Here is a 19,618-nt window from a genome sequence, read left to right on the forward strand (position 1 = left end):
TTAAAAGGGAGTTTGTGGGGCTGGGGATATAGCCTAGCGGCAAGAGTGCCTGCCTCGGATACACGAGGCCCTAGGTTCGATTCCCCAGCACCACATATACAGAAAACGGCCAGAAGCGGCGCTGTGGCTCAAGTGGCAGAGTGCTAGCCTTGAGCGGGAAGAAGCCAGGGACAGTGCTCAGGCCCTGAGTCCAAGGCCCAGGACTGGCAAAAAAAAAAAAAAGGGAGTTTGTGGGTATGTTTTTAGTCTGATGCTTATGGGAAATCAAGCAGAGCTGCTTTTTTCTAAGGAAGGGTTGGGTAACACTTTTTTCTGCCAAGGGCCATTTGGATATTTATAACATTAATGAGTCATGCAGCCTTATCAATTTAGTCAGATATCAGTGGCTTCTCCCTGTAATCCTAGCTGCTTTGGAGGCTGAGATCAGAGGATCTTAGTTTGAAGCCAGAAAAATCCAAGAGACTCCTATTTCCAATTAACAAGCAGAAAGCCAGAAGTAGTAGCTCTGGGAGTGAAAAAGTTGAGTGAGAACATGAGGCCCTGAGTTCAAGCCTCAGTACTGACACAAAATAAATAAAATTCTCAGCGTAAGAACCTTCTCTATTTGATTGAGCATCTAACTCCCATCTGATATTGATGACTGGAACTGCTTCTTGGGTAAAGCATGTGATGATGTTAGCTGAAGATATTGTTATTCACAGCTGCTTTTCCAGGTTTGCATAAGTCAGTCTGGAGCTTGGTCCACTCTTGCTCTGAAATGAACTGCTTGCAGTAAGTTCTTCCTGATATTACAATGCCTATCTCCTCAAAGCGGGAAATTTATGCTTATGTAACATTTATAGAACTAAGAAAGTGGGCAGTTGCTGTGTCTTACTTTCAGCTCTTTATCAGTGTGCAGCGGAATGATTTTGTGTTATAGGTAATCAGACAGGTCACTGAATTCTCTGTTGGGGTTTCCCTTCACAATCTGTACAACTTCTTCCCACAGTTTGTAAAACCTTATGAGCATGTTCCTGTGACTCAGACACTGCACTTCACAGTGCTAAGCAAGATCACCACACTCAGGCAAGATCATTCAGAAACTCCTTAAACTGGCAGCTGTTAAACCCTCTGCTTTTGATGAAATGTATACGTGACAGTACTGATGATATCACATTGTTGAGCTGTGGCACTTGTGCACAGAGATGTTCTTGGTGTGTGGTGCAGTGGCATAGAACCAAATTACTCATCAAGACTGAGGTGGTTTAATTTTTCCTTGACAAATGCAATTAACTTTTTTGGTTTTTTTGGCCAGTCTTGGGGCTTGAACTCAGGGAGCCTGGGCACTGCCCTTGAGCTTCTTTTGTTGAAGGCTAGCACTCTACCACTTGAGCCACAGTGCTACTTCTGGCTTTTTCTGTGTATGTGGTACTGAGGAATCGAATCCAGGGCTTCATGCATGCTAGACAAGCACTCTAACACTAAGCCATATTCCCAGCTGCAGTTAACCTTTTTTGGAAGCCAACTATGGCTGGAGCACCATCTATAGTAAGGTCACTTCGGTTTTCAAACATCAGCTCAAAGCTTCTTTTTGATAAAGCAAATCTTGTACATAGGCCTCCCCTCTTGTGGTGTCATGCAGAGCTTTAATGATAGCAGTTCCTCTCACCTGCCAAACTCTGCAGTTATCCTGTGAATTAAGTTGGGCAGCATTTGTTTTGTCCATTGATCTCATCACAATCCAGAGAGAAAAATCAGAACTTTCCGGCAGAATCCTTCAGTGTTTCCTCAGTGTTTATGCTAAATTAGTAATCTGATCTGCTGTTATGTTAAATTAATAATCTGATCTGTGATGGAACAGTGTTAGTTTGGTGCTAACAACTCCCAGCAGCCACCATGCAGTTTCTCTACCCCTGTGTGAGCCCTCAGCTTCTGTACAGTGAGCTCACTGACTATATAACCGATCTGAGTAACACTGTTTCAATGGGACCTAGAGCAAGAGGCTTATTATGATACCAAACTCCACTGAAGAGTGTTAATTTTATTCAGATGCCTGTATTAAGCTTGAATGATGCTCTGGATTTCTGGATTGGCTTTTTCCATTACAGCTAGCACAGACATAAATTAGACACACAGGTTTGCCTTTAATTTCAACAACAATAAAAGCCATCAATCCATTTATCTTGGAAAGGTCCATATTTTATTAACTTTTTTTTTTTGTGTTGGCTATTTGTAGGATATCACACCATGTAAGTTTTTTTTTGTTTTTTTTTTGTTGTTGTTGGTGGTGGTCCTTGAACTCAGCCTGGGTGCCGTCCCTGAGCTCTTCAGCTCAAGGCCAGCAGTCTACCACTTGAGCCCCAGTGCCACTTCCAGTTTTCTGGTCGTTAATTGGAGATAAGAGTCTCACGGACTTTCCTGCCCAGATGGGCTTTGAACTGTGGTCCTCAGATCTCAGCCTCTTGAGTAGCTAGGATTACAGGTATGATCCACCTGTGCCTGGCATACCACTTAAGTTTTAATAACTATTTAGGATGTCACCAGCAGGGGATTTTTTTTTTTTTTTTTTGCTTTTGCCACTGTTCTAATCCTGCATCTTGGATTTGGAAGATATTCAATGTCATATCATCAACTCTTGAAGTCTTCTCAATACTGGAATTTCCTAAATCTTCATGTTGGGGTTCAGTTTTTTTGTTTTATTTTGTTTTTTACCAGTCCTGGGGCTTGGACTCAGGGCCTGAGCACTGTTCCAGGCTTCTTTTTGCTCAAGGCTAGCACTTTACCACTTGAGCCATAGCGCCAATTCCAGCCTTTTCTGTTTACATGGTGCTGAGGAATCGAAACCAGGGCTTCATGCATGCAAAGCAATCACTATACCGGTAAGCCTTATTCCCAGCCCAAGATTCAGTTTTTGTGAGGCTTGTTGATCATGGATATGTAGATATAGGAGTGGTGGACTGGCATTGTTGTTCATGTATAATCACTGCCCTTATTCTGCTGTTGCAAGCTTTGTTTCTGACTCCCAGAGGCCACATGTTTTGTGGGTGTCCCTGTGAGAGATGTGCCACTGGACTGCTGACCACCTCTTTTTGTGTCCTTCTGATTGTCTGGGGTCGAGGTTGGTCGTTGCACAGGGGCTTGATGGCACACATGTATGTCTCATTTCCTCTCGGAAATGGACAATTCTGGCTTGCAGTAACTCTGAAGAGTATGGTTGTGGGCTTGGAGAGGGGTCTAGAGAAGGGGGTTATGCGAAACTCTGCTGTCAGTGACAGTAGATGGCATGTGGGAGGTTGGCTCTGACTTTTTTTTGCCTCTCAAAAGGACATTGGCCATGGAAGACCAGGGGGAGAATACCACCGTCTTATCCACTTTGAGGTCTTTTAAAAACTTCATTTCTCAGCCAGTGGAAGGAGCATCCGGCCTGGATGTGTGCCCCACTGTCCCAGGTTCTCTGCAGATGCAGTACCAGCAGAGCATGCAGGTGAGTCGTGTGTGTCCAGGTGACATCTCTGGGTAGATACCTGGGGTCAGAGGGGCCAGTCAAGTCCTATAGAGCTCAGTTAAGCAGCTGGGAGGGATAGGCTGGGATAGGGGTGGTATCCGGGTAAACACCTGGGCTTAGACAGGGCTTGTTCTCATCCCCTGTAGTTGAGACAGGTATGGCTGAGCCTGGTGGTCAACTGTTGTCCAGATCTCATCTAGGCATGTGCATGTATTTGGGGTGATCATTGGAGGCCAGGGCTTGTTCTGGACCATCCTTATGAAGGCTGACTCACCCTGATGAGTGTCCTGTTCCTGGTGAGTGAGTGCCCTCCTTCTGGTGACTGCTCAACATTGTGTTCCCACTTATAGACTTGTGGATGCTGATGACAGGCTTAGAAAACCTGGGATCTGGAGTACTGGTGGGTCCTTCCCTTTTATGGGGAGGCTGTGTTGTAAGCACCGGTGGCCATCAGCATCGTGAGAGACCAGGCAGAGTCTGGGTCTTTCACTGGTCTGGGTATTTCACTGCCTCAGTCTGTGGCAGGCCGTTTGTATACTTCGGGGTGAATTTTGACTGTATAGGTTTGCCCTGATTTCAGTCCTGTTTGACTTCATTTCAAGTTTTGGGAATTTTCACTACTCACAAAAGTGTAGACATCCTGAAGGGTTCCTGACTCTGGAGGGTGGTGAGCTCAGCCCCAGTGGGGCTGGGTGCCTGGGCCTGAAGGAAGGGAGCCGTGTCTTGGCCTGTCCTGGGTGTCACTGCACCGACTGCTATACCAAGCCTCTCCCTGGCTTCTCTGAGTGCCTCTTTTTTGGTTTATTCTTACCCTCTTTATGTGCTGCAGAGCCATTCTGCAAGGATGTCCTGAAGTAGATAAGCTAGGGTTTTACCATGATGTTGGTGAGGTTTGTGTGCGTCAGCCTGCCAAGTGATAGAGTTAGTGTTTCTTAGAACTCCATATTGTACACTGTCCTTCTCAGTGAGGACTGTTTTTTGAGGGTAGGTCTCCTATTTCTCTTTTTGGGATATGAGTGATGCTGGTGATAGGTTACGTTGTTTCTGATTGCTGGCAAAATAAGTTGGTAACTTTTTTTTTTTTTTTTTGCCAGTCCTGGGGCTTGGACTTAGGGCCTGAGCCTTGTCCCTGCCTTCTTTTTGCTCAAGGCTAGCACTCTACCACTTGAGCCACAGCGCCACTTCTGGCCGTTTTCTGTGTATGTGGTGCTGGGGAATTGAACCCAGGGCTTCATTTCATGTATGCGAGGCAAGCACTCTTGCCACTAGGCCATATCCCCAGCCCCAGTTGGTAACTTTTATATTAAAAATGCTTACTTGATGCAAATATCTGAGGATTTATGGCCTAGCTGTTGAAGTCAGAGGATTCTGGAACCTGACTGGGACTTCACAGTCCTTACTGCTCATTGTCAAGGGTTTCTTTTCTTTTTCTTTTCTTTTCTTTTTTTTTTTTTTTTTTTTTGCCAGTCCTGGGCTTGACCTCAGGGCCTGGGTACTGTCCCTGAGCTTCTTTTGCTCAAGGTTAGCACCCTCCCACTTTAGCCACAGCACCTCTGGATAACAGTGAGGTGGGGGGTTGAGATGAGGTAAGTGTAGGAGGAATAAAGAAACAGATCATACAGAGGTGGAAGGATGGAGGAAATGGCTGCTACTGGCTGGACAGGGCCTCAGCTCCCACTGTCACATACCCGTGAGTATATGTAGCTAGGTAGCACTGACCTAATCCTCAGAGCCCTTTCAAAAGTTGAAGCCCTGGTCCTGGTGAATGGTTTAAATGGTAGAGCACCAGCCTAGCAAGCTCAAGGGAGTGGTGTTTGGGAAGTATGGGATGGAGTCAAGACATTTGCCTGTTCGATGTGGCTACTAAGGATTCTCTTTCTTTTTGGGTTTGTGGGGCTCAGTTGGAGGAAAAAGTAGAACAGACTCTTTCAAAGACCTACCTCATCCAGATGGAGCGGGAGAAAATGCAGATGGAGCTGAGTCACAAGAGGGCGCGAGTGGAGCTGGAGAGGGCAGCCAGCACCAACGCCAGGAACTATGAGGTGGGTTCAGGTGGGACAGCGCAGCAGGGGCTGTGCAAGGAGCTGTGTATAGCATCTGCTAGACTGTAGAGGTCAGGATTGGCATAGGGAAGGGGCTCTCTGGGAGCTCTACCAGACCTTTCCTCTGAGGCCAGCAGTTCTAGGGTATGGTAGCCTAAAGTGGAGACAACCACAAATGGGGACTTCTTAGCTGTACTGACTGCCCAGTGAGCCTGTAATGCCAGCAGACCTGCCTCTGATGGGCTTTTGTCTCCTCTTCCCTCTGGAAGAATTGGGATGTGGGTGTAGGAGGAATACCAGGTGGTGCGGGATGTATAGAATGTGTGGGGTTAATGCTGGGTCTGCTTGAGGTGATTGCAGAGGCTTAGCAGAACACCTTTCTGTGGTTGCTGCATTTACTGCTGGCTTCCCAGCAGCCCTGTGATTCAGGGATGTGCCACATGAGAACTTCTGTCTGCTGCACTTTGTAACAGTGCTTTGCCAGGGACCTTGCTAAGTGTGCTCAGGGTGGAAATACTGCTAGACTCAGGCAGAGCTGGACCAGAATCTCTCTGGCTTCCCTGCCTCTGAGGATGGCTGTCTGGTCCCTATCTTGACTGGACTGCATGACACATCTTTTCCTCGTCTGATAGGACTGCTTTTTTTTTTTTTTTTCTGTTTTTTTTTTTTTTTTTTGTACCAGCATTGGGGCTTGAACTCAGGGCCTTTTCTGTTCGAGGCTGGTGCTCTTTCACCTCCAGTTCTGACTTTTTGCTCATTAATTGGAGACAAGAGTCTCTTGGATTTGTCTGCATAAGCTGGCTTTGAGTTGTGATCTTTAGATCTGAGCCTCCTGAATAGCTAGGATTATAGGCATGAGCTACTGGTGCCCAGCCTAGGCCTGATGGGAACAACTGCTAATGGGTCTGTTTCAGTTTGGGATGCAGATTCCTGGTTATGGTGTGTTGTCTGGGCTCAGTGGGCCGTCTTTGTTAGGAAGGCAGGTAGCAGGGGCCCTTGGACAACATGAAGTGGTTCTACGGCCCACACAGAAGGGCTCTGAGGCCATTTCTCTGGGCAGGGTCACTTAAGGGAAGGACCTGCCTGGCTCTGGGTTCCCCGTGCCCAGCATTAGTTCTAGCTTTGGGGGTACTTAGAACTTTGGAGCTCATGAGGGGATCACTGCATGGTCCTTCCTTGGGGAAAACCAAGGACACAGTGGGGTGAATGAGCATGGCCTGTTCTTCCTGGCCCATAGGCATGCTGGAGCCATCTGGCTGTGGGTGGGGAGGACAAGTGGAAATAACAACTAGGTGGTAAGACTAGAGTGCTTGGGAACATGTAGTACCAGTAAAGACAATGTTCTAGCCATGACTTGTTCCTCTCTCCTTCCCTGCATCCCTCCCTGTTTGCCTCAGCTAAGAGCCTCATACATTCTAAGCACTGAAGTACACAGTTGTGCCCCTCCAATATAGAATACTTGTTCAGCTAGGACCCACTGGATGTTCTGGGGCTGCACTTGCAGCCTCGAATCCCTTTGAGGTATGGGACAGCCTTCCCACCACAGGGTTTCAGTCCTATGTGTGCTTTTATTAAACTTTCTTTGGTCTGGGATTGGAGCATCCCAGACCATAAGAGTGACATAGGGCCTTACTCTGAGTGAGACGTGAGCAAATTCATAGTGGCTGTAGTGGTAGCTTGTGTGGACAGCTGCCATGGAGGTACGGAGAGAGAGGGCAGCAGCGCTGGGTTTGGGTGACCAGCACTCACCCCTGTCCTCCCAGGATCTAGCCCCTGTCCTTTCTCCCTCCTTTTTCTGTGGCTGATAGAGGACCTCTCAGGTCCCTGTGGATCGTGAGGTCAGGCGGTCTGAGCAGAGGTTCTAGTTTTGTTCCCTCCTCACCAGCTTTCCAGACCTTAATGGTAGGTGTTGGCTCTTAGGTCTGTGTGACGTGGCAGTTTTGTGGTCAGTGTAAGCAATTGTGTCTGCAAGCAAGTGTCTGTACCCTGTCTTGCTTCAGTCATCTGGTGATTGCAGAAGTGCAGTAATTTAAGGATAGCCTCAATGCATTCAACAAGATCTGCCATAGAAGCCCAGCTTCTTTCCAAGGCAAATTTTGAATTTTAGATTTTTCCATGCTCCATCTCCTCCCTGGGAAGATGGTCTCCCCTGTGAGCAGACAGTGTAATGAGAGCATGGTGTGATCTATGCCTAGTGCCTCCTGGGGCCTGGCTCCTTAGAGTGGGACCTATCTTGCTGTTGTGGTAGGAGCACTGGCATGGGGTTCCAAGTTTTGTCCTGGTTCTGCTCTGGCCAGGCTGATGGGCCTGTGGCTCCTCTGTGGGTCTGAGTGGTCTGGCTGCCCCTGTCCTGATGCCTGTTTGCATTTACACCTCACTCTGGCTAAGTTCTTCACTGTCTACAGCGCGAAGTAGACCGCAACCAGGAGCTGCTGGCGCGCATTCGGCAGCTTCAGGAGCGGGAGGCCGAGGCAGAGGAGAAGATACAGGAGCAGCTGGATCGGTACAGGCAGTGCAAGCAGAGTCTGGACACCGTCAACAAGCAGTTGCGTGAGAAAGAGGACAGTCTGGCTGCAGCCAGTGAGGTGAGTGCAGCCTGGAAGAGTGGGGAGTGGGGGGAGACTCAGGACTGGGGCTCGGGGGTCACCCTTAGGTCTTTAGCCATTTTCCAAGGAAGGAGTGCACTTCCATCTCCATGGTGGCACTGAGATGTCTTCACTTTAAATTACACCTCTCACAGTGTACCTGCACTTTTGCATGGCTGTGATCTCTTCTGCTAATACACTAAGCACTTTTTTTGGTCTTCCTAACTAGGAATCTTAACGACTGGCTGATTAATCTTTTGTCATTTTTAAGTGTTTTTTTTTTTTTTTTTTAAATTCACTAGATGCTTTCGTGGCAGATAACTTCCTGTGTGCAGCCTATTTACTTCTATAGCATTGTTTTGTAGGGACAGACCCTCTACTAGGGTGACAGGCCCTGGCATGGTTCTCTCTGGTTTTTGCTGCCAGGTGCTGGGTTGTGCTAACAGCTACTTTAGAGTTTCTGGTGTCATAACAGCCTTAACTATCATAGATGGCCCTAGGTTCCAGAAACACAGTTTTCTTTCTTTCCCAGAAGATGTGAGGAAGTGGGTGTCTCTGGATTTGCATTTTTTTGATTACTAGCAAGTTCTGTTATCATCTCCAGCATTAGAGAATGCCTTTGAACCAGGGTGCGTGTGAATTGTAGTCCAGGGGAAGGCTTCGCTTTGTCTGTGTGTTTCTGTACACTTGAGTGTTGGTACTCATGGGAACTAGAACCCCCGACCTTCTCTGTCCCTTTTGTGCAGTGTCGACGATCACAGGTGCTGAGAGGAGACAGATGAGCACCACTGGGGGGAGGTTTGGGCTACATCACATCATTGGTATTCAGTCTCCACACGCTTTCTCCACTTGATAGACTCAGAGCAGGCTGCAGGTTATTTTTGCCTCTGCAGCGCTGGGAGCATGTTAAGGTTGTTCCTGCATCTGTCTTCTGAAGGAGTGTTGGCAGGAGAGGAGGCGTGATCGGCTTTCAGAGAAGTCGGCTCCTGCTCTGCACTGGCTGGGATGGGCTGTGGGTCCCAGACCCCCTGTGTTACTGTGTGCTGGAGGGCAGGGGAGTCTTGTATACCCTCAATGAAGAGAGGAAAGAGGGCTGAGTAGGGCCTCTCCTCAGAGAAGCCCCTGTGGCCATTCCGTCATCAATCAGAGCCTGCCCATGGCTGCATTGTACTGTCACCCCACTTATGGCCCTCCCCACTGTGAAGTCATCATCCCAGTCCCCTGTGACACTGTCCTCCATTGCCCAATGCCCAAGTGTGTTCCTAAATCCTTGTTAGACATGATTTAATACCTCTATACTCTGACGGCTAGTTTGATGTGCACTGTTGGGACAAAGTGAACTGTACAGGTTTTTCTTGGGGCGGGGGTAGGGCACTTTTGTGTGCCTTCCCAGAGGGTGTGGGGGAACAGCACTGTTGTGTTGCAATGAGTTGTCAAGGATAGGGAATTAATATTGTGGCCACTTGGCAGAAGGTGCTGAGATACCCCTGCCCAGACCACCCAGCATCACTGTGGTGAGGCTGCTGGGTCCAGAGTCTTGCCCTTTGCACGCATCTTCTGTGTGGCTGATATTGGGCCTCATTTGCATGCTTGCTTATGCAGCTGGGCCAGCTGTTCTCACTGTCCTGGCCAACATATTCTTCCCCCAGGAGTTGTAGGGACCATTGCCCAGAAAGGTGCCCCAGAATGAAGGGTGGTGTTTGCTTCAGGTAGACTCACAGTTCATCCTGGAGGCTGCTAGATGGGTGGCTGCTGTGGGACTGCCCTCCTTTTGGGTCCACTGGACAGCTTCTGGCCCAGCTTGCCAGCTTCTTGCCAGCTTGGGAGTTCTGTTCCTAAGGCCATCTTTCAGCCCTTCAGTCAGGATAGCTTTCACAGCATAGTCTTGAGGACAGCTTCAGTGTCCTGTGTCCTGTGTTCCAGAGAAGAACTTGCTGCCCTTACAGCCTGGGTTATGTCCTTACATACCGTTAGAACACAGCACAGGGCTGGCCAGAGAGAGCGAGAGAGCGAGAGCGAGAGAGAGAGAGAGAGAGAGAGAGAGAGAGAGTGTTGCAGGCATAGGATATGATGGTGAGAGACAAGGTGTTGAGAGAAGATAGAGGTGGGTACTTGGTAGACAGAGATGCTGGGTACAGGGTGTCAGGCAAGGTGGCCACCAGGTCTCAGGTTAGGTCTATCCTGGTTGAAGGCAGCTTTCGCTCCAGAGTTTCTCAGTGGGACCAGCTTTCCTTGCGGCCTGGCTGTGCCCTACATCTATCAGCCTGTGACAGACAAGGCTCAGGCTGGGAGTCTCCCCAGGGAGTTGGATGTGTCTAACTGGCACCAACTCCCTGGGAGAAGGGGATCTCTCTCTACCTCTAGGTAGCAAAGGGGAGGTATTGGTCCCTTCCTGTTGGCTTCTGCCTCCCTGTAGGAACTATACCTCAGACTGGGCCTTAATGGGTGGCCTCGTGTCCTTCTGTTTTCAGACCATCAATGCATTGAAGGGGCGAGTCTCAGAGATGCAGTGGAATGTGATGGATCAGGAAGTGCAGGTGAAACACCTGGAATCTGAGAAGCAGGAGCTGAAGGAACAGCTGGACCTGAAGCACAGGTGAGGGGCCTAGGGCCCTGCCCTGCCCTTGGCTCCAATGCCATCCTCATCCACAAATTGTAAGGGGGACCCACAATGAGGTCTCTGAAGCTAGGACAATGAATGTTAGAGCAGGATAGCATCTTAAATGTTCCTGAGCCAGAATTGGAGCTCCTTCCTTCCCCACTTCCTGAGGAGTATGACTTCTTCGAGTAGGATGCCAGAGAAGGATCCTGATGAGCTGGACTTTGAACAACATATAGAATTTCCCATGGGTCCAATGCCATTGGTTGGGAAAGACATTCCAGGGGCAGAGAACATACCACACCTGGCATGGACATGTGACATGTGCAAGGCCTCATGTTCTCTGAAGCACTGTCCCTGACCCTGAGCAATTATTGTCTAAGGAGCATTCTGTCCTTGGGGGAGAGGAGTGGGCAGGCCTCAGTGGGCCCCTGCTGCCTGAAGCCATACTGAGGTGCACAAGCTCACCTACTGTTCCATCCATATGAGGATACTGAGGCCACAGTGCTGGCATGGGGGCTGTCCAGGACCTGCATTCCTCTGAAGCAGGCATGTGTGGTCCATGCTAGGGGGCTCAGGCAGAGGGGCATTGTGGGCTCTCCTTGCACGTGATGTACTCTCCTTTTGAATAGACAATGGCAAGAAGCAAATCAGAAGATCCAGGAGCTGCAGGCCAGCCAAGATATGAGAACAGACCTTGAGCAGAAGGTTAAGGTTCGTTGCCTCACATGAGCATCCACACCCTGTGCGAGGTCCATGCCAGCTGGCTCCCAGCTGTCCCATGGTGCACTAGCCAAGTCCTCGGCCTGTGAGCTTTACTCCTGCTCTCTTTGGTTGCTGGTTTATCCCCTCCTGCTTTGCCTAATTTGTCATCTTCTCCCTGGCCCTTATCTTTCCCTCTGCAGCCCTTGGCCCACCTCAGAACTTGCATTTACAGCCAGGTTGGTCCTCAGTGTCAGTTTGTACTCTCGACTTGACCTGGACAGAGGTGGCTACATTGGGTTTGGGGATTGACCAACTGGCTTGGCTGGTCTTAGTTTTTTTACTCATCTTGTCCACTGACTTGTCACTCAATGTGAGCACCCTCTAGTTGAGTCCCAAGGTAATAAATCCAGTAAAGGAATGCCTGTCCTTGCAGTTGTGTGGGTATGTTGCTTGTGCTGCAGCAGCAAACTTTAGTGGCAAGGAGAGTGTCTTGGGTGACAGGTTCCTCCTGTTCTTGCAGAAGTGAGGGCTGGACAGTGGTGAGGTGGGTGCCAAGGACATGGTTTCTGGAGTGTGGTGGACAGGGCTACTCTAGAAGTGGATGACGAAGATGCTGTCCAGTGACAGACATACTTGGTACAGACAGGGAAGGCTTCCCAAAAGAGGGCCTGTGGGTGGAACCTGGAACCTGAACTAGGAGGTCCCTGAGGTCCTGGGACAAGTTAGCACAAGACTGTTATGGCCACCAAGACTTACTTACTTGTTTACTCTATTTGTGGTAGTAGTGGGCTTGTAGCTTCACAGTTCCTAAGCAGATGATCTACTGTGACTCACACCTCCATTCCTTTCTGCTCTGTGTGTGTGTGTGTGTGTGTGTGTGTGTGTGTGTGTGTGTGTTGGGGCTTGAACTCAAGGCCTGTTGTTCTTAGTTAGCTTTTTTGCTTAAGGCTCACCTCCATTTCTGACTTTTTTGCTGGTAAATGTGAGATTTCTGGGATTTGTTGGCCCTGGCTGGCTTCAAATTGCAATCCTCATATCTTAGCCCGCATCTTCTCTACTAGCAGAGGTGGTTTTCCTGTGTCTTGGTGCTCACTGTCCCCTGTCCCCTCTGCCTGCTTCCTATAGGACCTGGAGCAGAAGCTGTGCCTACAGGAGCAGGATACAGCCATTGTGAGGAACATGAAGTCTGAGCTACTGCGGCTGCCCAGGGTGGAGCGGGAGCTGAAGCGACTCCAGGAGGAGAATGCTCACCTGCGGTGAGGACCCTGGGGTGGCTGAACCACCTCCAGCTGGCCTTGGGACCCTGGGTTCCTCCTGAATGTGTGGCTGTTGGAATGACTATTGCTGGTTCTGCAGGGAAATGAAGGAGACCAATGGACTCCTCACAGAGAAGCTAGAAGGGCTGCAGAGGAAGCTGGGCCGCCAGGAGAAGCTGCAGGAAGCTCTGGTTGACCTGGAACTAGAGAAGGAGGTGAGGGACAAGTGGGTAAACTGTGTCCGTGGGGCTGCCTTCTGCCCTGTCCCACAACCTGGGCATCTCGGTTCCTCCCCAAAGCTGCTCACCTGAAATATGCCTGTTGCTTGTAATGGTGAATGTGTGACTGCATGCACTTGCCTGTTGGCTGGGTTTTGGCCAGGGATGATCTTGAGTTATCTGGGTGGGCTGGGTGACCTCAGGGAGGTGGGGGCAGAGGACCTGCTTCAGCCCTTGCCAAATGTGAAGATGGAGGAAGGGGCCCTGAGCCAAGGGATGTGAGTGCCTCTAGCTATTGGAAAGCAGAAAATGGATCCTGTCTGGAGTTTCCAGAAGTATGATAGCCAAGCTGATATCGTGTGTTTAGCCCAGTGAGACCCAGTTTGGATTTCGCAAGTTCAGCAGTAAAAGACTGCATTTATTGAGTCTGCTGGATGTGTGTGGTTGCCTTAGTGGCAGCAGAAACCTGGCTCAGATGATGAGTCAGGGAAGAAAGGCCTCTGGCACCTGTGAGAGAGATGTGGTGGACACTGCCCCATTTCTTTCCCCTGCCTCTACTGTACTATGTGGGTAGATGACCGCGCTGGCAGCAATGGAAAGTTGCCTTGTAGGCATGGAGGAAAGCGAGGATCAGAGGAGCCCCCCTCTCATCTAGTGCACAGCAAGTTTGGTCTGCACAGGACTGTTGGCTTCAGCCTGAGGTCTCCTGCCTTTCCCAGTGCTTCTCCCGGTCACTTCTGCTATCCTTGCCTGCTGTGCTCAGCATGCACCAGGCCACTTCATCAGTCTAGTCCCAGACTGGAGGAGCGTTAGTGTCTGTTCACCACCTTGGCCCTTTGCAGCTGTCTTCACCTCACTGTCACTTCCTGAGATGCCCCCGTTTGAATGATAAGGAATCTAGGAGTCTTTCTCCTTTCAGGACAGTTGAAGGCTTGTGGGGACCAAAAAGCCTCTGACTACTTTTTGTGCCGAGTCTCACAGGCAGCTGGTCCATCAAGGGACCTCTCTTTTTTTTTTTTTTTATTAATTGAACACAAATTTTTTGACAAGGTGTTGTGCAAAAAGGGTACAGTTACATAGTAGGGCAGTGTGTACATTTCTTGTGATATCTTACGTCCTGTTTTTCTATCCCTTCTCTAGGTCAGGTAGACATATATACAATATACAATGTATCAAGAACATATATAGTATTCACAGACTTGGTCTCTACTGTCTCTCCGTCTCTCTTTGTTAACAGTCATATATCAGGGAGACCATGCCCCTTTGTTTTCTGTGTTCTAGGCTTGTCTTGTTCAACATTATTTGTTCGAGTTCTGACCATTTCCCTGCAAATAACAGTATTTCACCATTCCTAATCGCTATGTAGTATTCCATTGTGTATAAGTACCATATTTTTTGGATCCATTCATCTGTGGAGGGGCATCTGGGTTGTTTCCATATTTTGGCTATTGTGAATTGTGCCGCAATAAACATGGAAGTACAAATGTCTTTTTGATATCTTAGGTTTTGCTGTTTAGGATAGATGCCTAGGAGTGGTATGGCTGGGTCATAGGGTAGGTCTATATTGAGCTTCTTGAGAAACCTCCATACTGTTCTCCAAAGTGGTTGTACTAATTTGCACTCCCACCAACAATGGAGAAGGGTTCCTCTTTAGGGGACCTCTCTTGGTGGTTGGATTCTTTTGGAATGTAGCCTAAGATGGCTCCACACCAAGCACCTTTCTGTTTCTCCGCACACAATATTGTTTGTTTTGAAATGGATTTTATTTTTTTAAATTTAATTTATTTATTAATTGAACACAGATTTTTTGACAAGGTGTTGTGCATAAAGGGTACAGTTACATAGTAGGGCAGTGTGTACATTTCTTGTGATATCTTACGCCCTGTTTTCCTATCCCTTCTCTAGGTCAGGTAGACATATATACAACATACAATGTATCAAGAACATATACAGTAGCCACATGGCCACGCCCAAGAAAGTTCGCCTAGGGCTTTAAATGTAATGTCGATTATTAGACCATATGTCGACAATAGTCTTATATGAATGTACATACATAGCTTTTGAGCTACTGTATTCCCCTGAGAGGTCAATTTTTGACCTTTATATGTTTAGTAATTGTTTGGTTTTAGTTACATACTGTTGGGTCACTGCCCCAATCCTGTGGGGAATACTATTTGACAAGCAGTTTTTGGTTTCACAGACTTGGTCTCTACTGTCTCTCTGTCTCCCTTTGTTAACAGTCATATATCAGGGAGATCATGCCCCTTTGTTTTCTGTGTTCTAGGCTTGTCTCGCTCAACATTATTTGTTCGAGTTCTGACCATTTCCCTGCGAATAACAATAATTATCTTTTCTTTTTTTGGCCAGTCCTGGGGCTTGGACTTAGGGCCTGAGCACTGTCCCTGGCCCCTGGCTTCTTTTTGCTCAAGGCTAGCACTCTGCCACTTGAGCCACAGCGCCACTTCTGGCCATTTCCTGTATATGTGGTGCTGGGGAATTGAACCCAGGGCCTCATGTATAGGAGGCAAGCACTCTTGCCACTAGGCCATATCCCCAGCCCCTTGAAATGGATTTAAAAATGATTTATGGCTCTAAAGTCACTGTCCGAAGTACTGCAGGAATGCTTGCTGGCTTTGTGACATGGGCCACTCTATTATCCAGTCTGTTCTGTCTGCATGGTGAAGAGTAGTAACAGCATCTACTCACACTAAGTGCTCAGATCAGGCCTTTTGTATAGTGATGTAACAGCACTGGCTTTGGGAAGTTACTCACCTGGTACCTAATGGCCCATAGAGGGTTCCAGAAATTTGAGAAGCAGTAGTCACAATCCTGTGCTGGGCTTCCAGGGAGTGATAGAAGGCTGGTCCAAGGCACATGGTCCTCAAACCCTGCTTCAGTTTCAGAAGAGCAGCAAAGATTGGCTTTCTGGGGTTCAGGCTAGCATGTACAAACATGTGGGTACTGTTGCCCTCTCCCAGTCCTCTTGGCTTGCTGATCCTAGCTTGCAATGGGGGTGGGGGAAATTTGGCTCTGGGGTCAAGTCCATCAGACTAGAACTTGGCATGCAGAGAGACAGCTGGAAGATGGAGAGTAATGGATCCTTAGGGCTCAAGACTGGGTCGGCACTGTGGGCATAGTGCCAGCTGTGCCAGGGCACAGCTCCAGAAACATTGCACCCTGGTGGTCTTGGTAGCTTGTGTGAATCTGTGAGGCCAGGAAGGGGTGAGGCTAAAGTGTGTTGTGGAACTTTAGCAGGTCAGACCAGCAAAAACTGCTTTGAAGCAGACTTGGAACATTTGTGAGTCTGGGCTCAGGCAGGGGCAGAATGGCCTCACAGAGCAGAGGATTTGGCATTGCCATTGTCATTGTAAGTTTACACATGATGGTTGTTTGTTTGGTGGTAAGAGGGACATAGCTGTTCTTGTCTTTTCAGAAGCTGCTGGCAAAGCTGCAGAGCTGGGAGAGATTGGACCAGACCATGGGCTTGAACCTCAGGTATGTGGGCTGCTGCCCCTACCCCAACCCTCTGGTAGCCAGCTTCCATTTTAGTTCTGCCTCTGGCAGGCAGTCTCAACTCCTTCCTTGGAGTCCTTTTCTCTCTGAATGGGGGCAGGAGCTTTTGTTCCATACTACCTGGGTTTAACCTGGTGTTTTGACAGCAGGAGGGAAATGGAGCTGAGTGATTCAGTCTTGTTCAAGTCTTAATAACACCTTTGTTGAAAACCACAGCAGAAGGGAGCCACTGTCTGTTCTGTACTGTTACAAGACTGTGTGTGTGTGTGTGTGTGTGTGTGTGTGTGTGTGTGTGTGTGCGTGCTGAGGAAGTAATTGCTTTTGGAGACAGTCATTCCTTTCAGGATGGTAATCATTGGGGATGAACTGAGATTTAGGACTAAGGAATCCCATAATGGCAGAGGATTCTTGTCCCACTCTGGTACCTGTAGCAGTCTGTGTTGCTGATTGGCAGCAGGTAGGTGGAGGGATGCAGAGTGGGCTCTAGGTTGTAGCTATTGAGTGGCCTGCCCCTAAGCCCTAAACAGGTGTTACGACATAGCCCAGGGCTGTTTTTATTACCTGTCTTGTCTGTCCACTACTCTGTCCTTTTAGGGGCCACTGCTTATCTTCTCCAGCATAGCCTCTGCCTGTCCTTCCATGGTGACCTGCAGACTGACCTCCAGGTTTCAGGGATGTGGAGGGCTGATGAGCCATTGAGTGTGGGCACAGGCCTGTGGAGTTTGTTTTGTTTGCTTAGGATTTAATAAGACTTACAGCTTCCTGGTTATCTTTCTTCCTGTTCTGGGAAACGAGGCCAGGATTGAAACTGTCTTACAGAGCTGAGTTGTCCTTAATTACAGTGTTCACCACTGGCTCAGAAATCTGCCACCTCCCCATAGCAGTGTGGCTTCATTTCTCTGTTACTTGACAATACCTCTTGATTTTCTTTTCTCCTTGAGAGGTCATAGGGTGCACTCTGGGCCACTGGACTCCACCTACAGAACTTAAGCTCCTGGAGGCTGGCCTCACAGGCTCATGCTGGGTGCTTCCTTTTCTTTTGTCTCTTTCTCTTCTTTCTTCACTGTCTTCTGCAAGAATTGACTACCCACAAGTGTTCCTGCTGCTCCTGGGGCCACTCTGGTCTGGCCAGAAACCGCTGGGCCTCATTTCTTTTTATTTTTTGGTTGGTCATGGTGCTGTCCCTGAGCTCTTCAGCTCAAAGCTAGCACTCTACCAGTTGAGCTACAACGTCACTTCCGGCTTTATGAGTGGTTTATTGGAGATAAGAGTCTCACGGACTTTCCTGCCTGCTTTGGCTGGCTTTGAACTTTGACCTCAGCCTCCTGAGTAGCTAGGATATTATAGGCATGAGCTACCAGTACCTGGCTGGGCCTTCTTTTTTTTTTAATTTAATTTATTTATTAATTGAACACAAATTTTTTGACAAGGTGTTGTGCAAAAAGGGTACAGTTACATAGTAGGGCAGTGTGTACATTTCTTGTGATATCTTATGTCCTGTTTTTCTATCCCTTCTCTAGGTCAGGTAGACATATATACAATATACAATGTATCAAGAACATATACAGTAGCCACGTGGCCATGCCTAAGAAAGTTCGCCTAGGGCTTTAAATGTAATGTTGATATTAGACGATATGTCGACAGTAGTCTTATATGAACGTACATACCTAGCTTTTGAGCTATTGTATTCCCCTGAGAGGTCAATTTTTGACCTTTATATGTTGAGTAATTGTTTGGTTTTAGTTACATACTGTTGGGTCGCTGCCCCAATCCTGTGGGGAATACAAGCAGTTTTTGGTTTCACAGACTTGGTCTCTACTGTCTCTCTGTCTCCCTTTGTTAACAGTCATATATCAGGGAGATTATGCCCCTTTGTTTTCTGTGTTCTAGGCTTGTCTCGCTCAACATTATTTGTTCGAGTTCTGACCATTTCCCTGCGAATAACAATATTTCACCATTCCTAATCGCTATGTAGTATTCCATTGTGTATCAGTACCATATTTTTTGGATCCATTCGTCTGTGGAGGGGCATCTGGGTTGTTTCCATATTTTGGCTATTGTGAATTGTGCAGCGATAAACGTGGAAGTGCAGATGTCTTTTTGATATCTTGGGGTTTGCTGTTTAGGATAGATGCCTAGGAGTGGTATGGCTGGGTCATAGGGTAGGTCTATATTGAGCTTCTTGAGAAACCTCCATACTGTTCTCCAAAGTGGTTATACTAATTTGCACTCCCACCAACAATGGAGAAGGGTTCCTCTTTCCCTGCACCCCCTCCAGCATTTGTTGTTGCCTGAGTTTAGAGTATAGGCCATTCTTACTGGGGTGAGGTGGTATCTCAGGGTTGTTTTTATTTGCATTTCCTTTACTACCAGGGATGTTGAGCATTTCCTCATGTGTTTCTTTGCCATTTTTATATCTTCTCTTGTGAAGTTTCTCTTTAGCTCCTTTGCCCATTTCCTAATAGGTTTATTGGGCTTGGAGGGGGTTAGTTTTTTGAGTTCTCTGTAGATGACAGATATCAGGCCTTTGTCTGTTGCTGTGCTGGTAAATATCCTTTCCCATGTCGTTGGCTGTCTTTGTATTTTGGTGGCTATGTCCTTAGCTGTGCAGAAACTTTTTAATTTGTAGTAGTCCCATTTGTCAAGCCTTTCCCCTGTTTGTTGTGCCCCTGGCACTCTATTCAGGAAGTTCCTTCCTGTGCCTGTAAGTTCTAGTGTCTTTCCTACTCTGTCCTTCAGTAGTTTCAAGGATTCAGGTCTAATATTGAGGTCCTTGATCCATTTTGAGTTGATCTTGGTGCATGGTGATAGGCTTGGGTCTACTTTGAGTTTTCTGCATATGGCTTGGGCCTTATTTCTTGTGCGGAAGATCACACCCTTTGTGCCCATTTGGGCCAGTCATCAACACTAGTGTGTTGATAAGCCCAGTGTCTGCTACATGGCACTGTGTGTCAGTCACTAGGAGCTACCACTCTGGCCAAAGTAGCATAGGCTTCCATGGCCAGTTAGAACTTCCATTTTCTCCTTGAGCCCTTTGTAGCTATTTCTCTGCCTGAGGGGTGTGTTATAAGTGTGGCTAATCCTTAGTTGGCCCTGTGTATCATATTTTATGTTCTCTCTACTGTCTGAGTTCAGGTCCTGAGAGTGGGGGCTGCTTGTGTCCCCAGAAAAGAGGACCTGGATTTTGTGTTGCTGTGTGTCTTCATTGAGGGAAGT

At 48.0% G+C, this 19,618-nt stretch overlaps 1 protein-coding gene across 2 annotated transcripts in view; it reads left to right on the forward strand.

The window, feature by feature from the left end:
* The window catches only part of Mad1l1 (mitotic arrest deficient 1 like 1), a 305,826-nt gene that overhangs the window by 2,064 nt on the left and 284,144 nt on the right, over nt 1–19,618 (forward strand). For both annotated transcript variants that reach the window (XM_048330376.1, XM_048330385.1), the window contains exons 2-9: nt 3,304–3,463; nt 5,386–5,526; nt 7,932–8,111; nt 10,583–10,707; nt 11,343–11,424; nt 12,541–12,671; nt 12,772–12,886; nt 16,323–16,384. In XM_048330376.1, coding sequence (XP_048186333.1) covers nt 3,314–3,463; nt 5,386–5,526; nt 7,932–8,111; nt 10,583–10,707; nt 11,343–11,424; nt 12,541–12,671; nt 12,772–12,886; nt 16,323–16,384 — 986 coding nt within the window. In that variant the 5' untranslated portion in view covers nt 3,304–3,313. The remainder of the gene's footprint in view (nt 1–3,303; nt 3,464–5,385; nt 5,527–7,931; nt 8,112–10,582; nt 10,708–11,342; nt 11,425–12,540; nt 12,672–12,771; nt 12,887–16,322; nt 16,385–19,618) is intronic.

This window comes from Perognathus longimembris, chromosome 1, assembly GCF_023159225.1.
Source record: "Perognathus longimembris pacificus isolate PPM17 chromosome 1, ASM2315922v1, whole genome shotgun sequence".
In the NCBI taxonomy this organism is placed as follows: domain Eukaryota; kingdom Metazoa; phylum Chordata; class Mammalia; order Rodentia; family Heteromyidae; genus Perognathus; species Perognathus longimembris.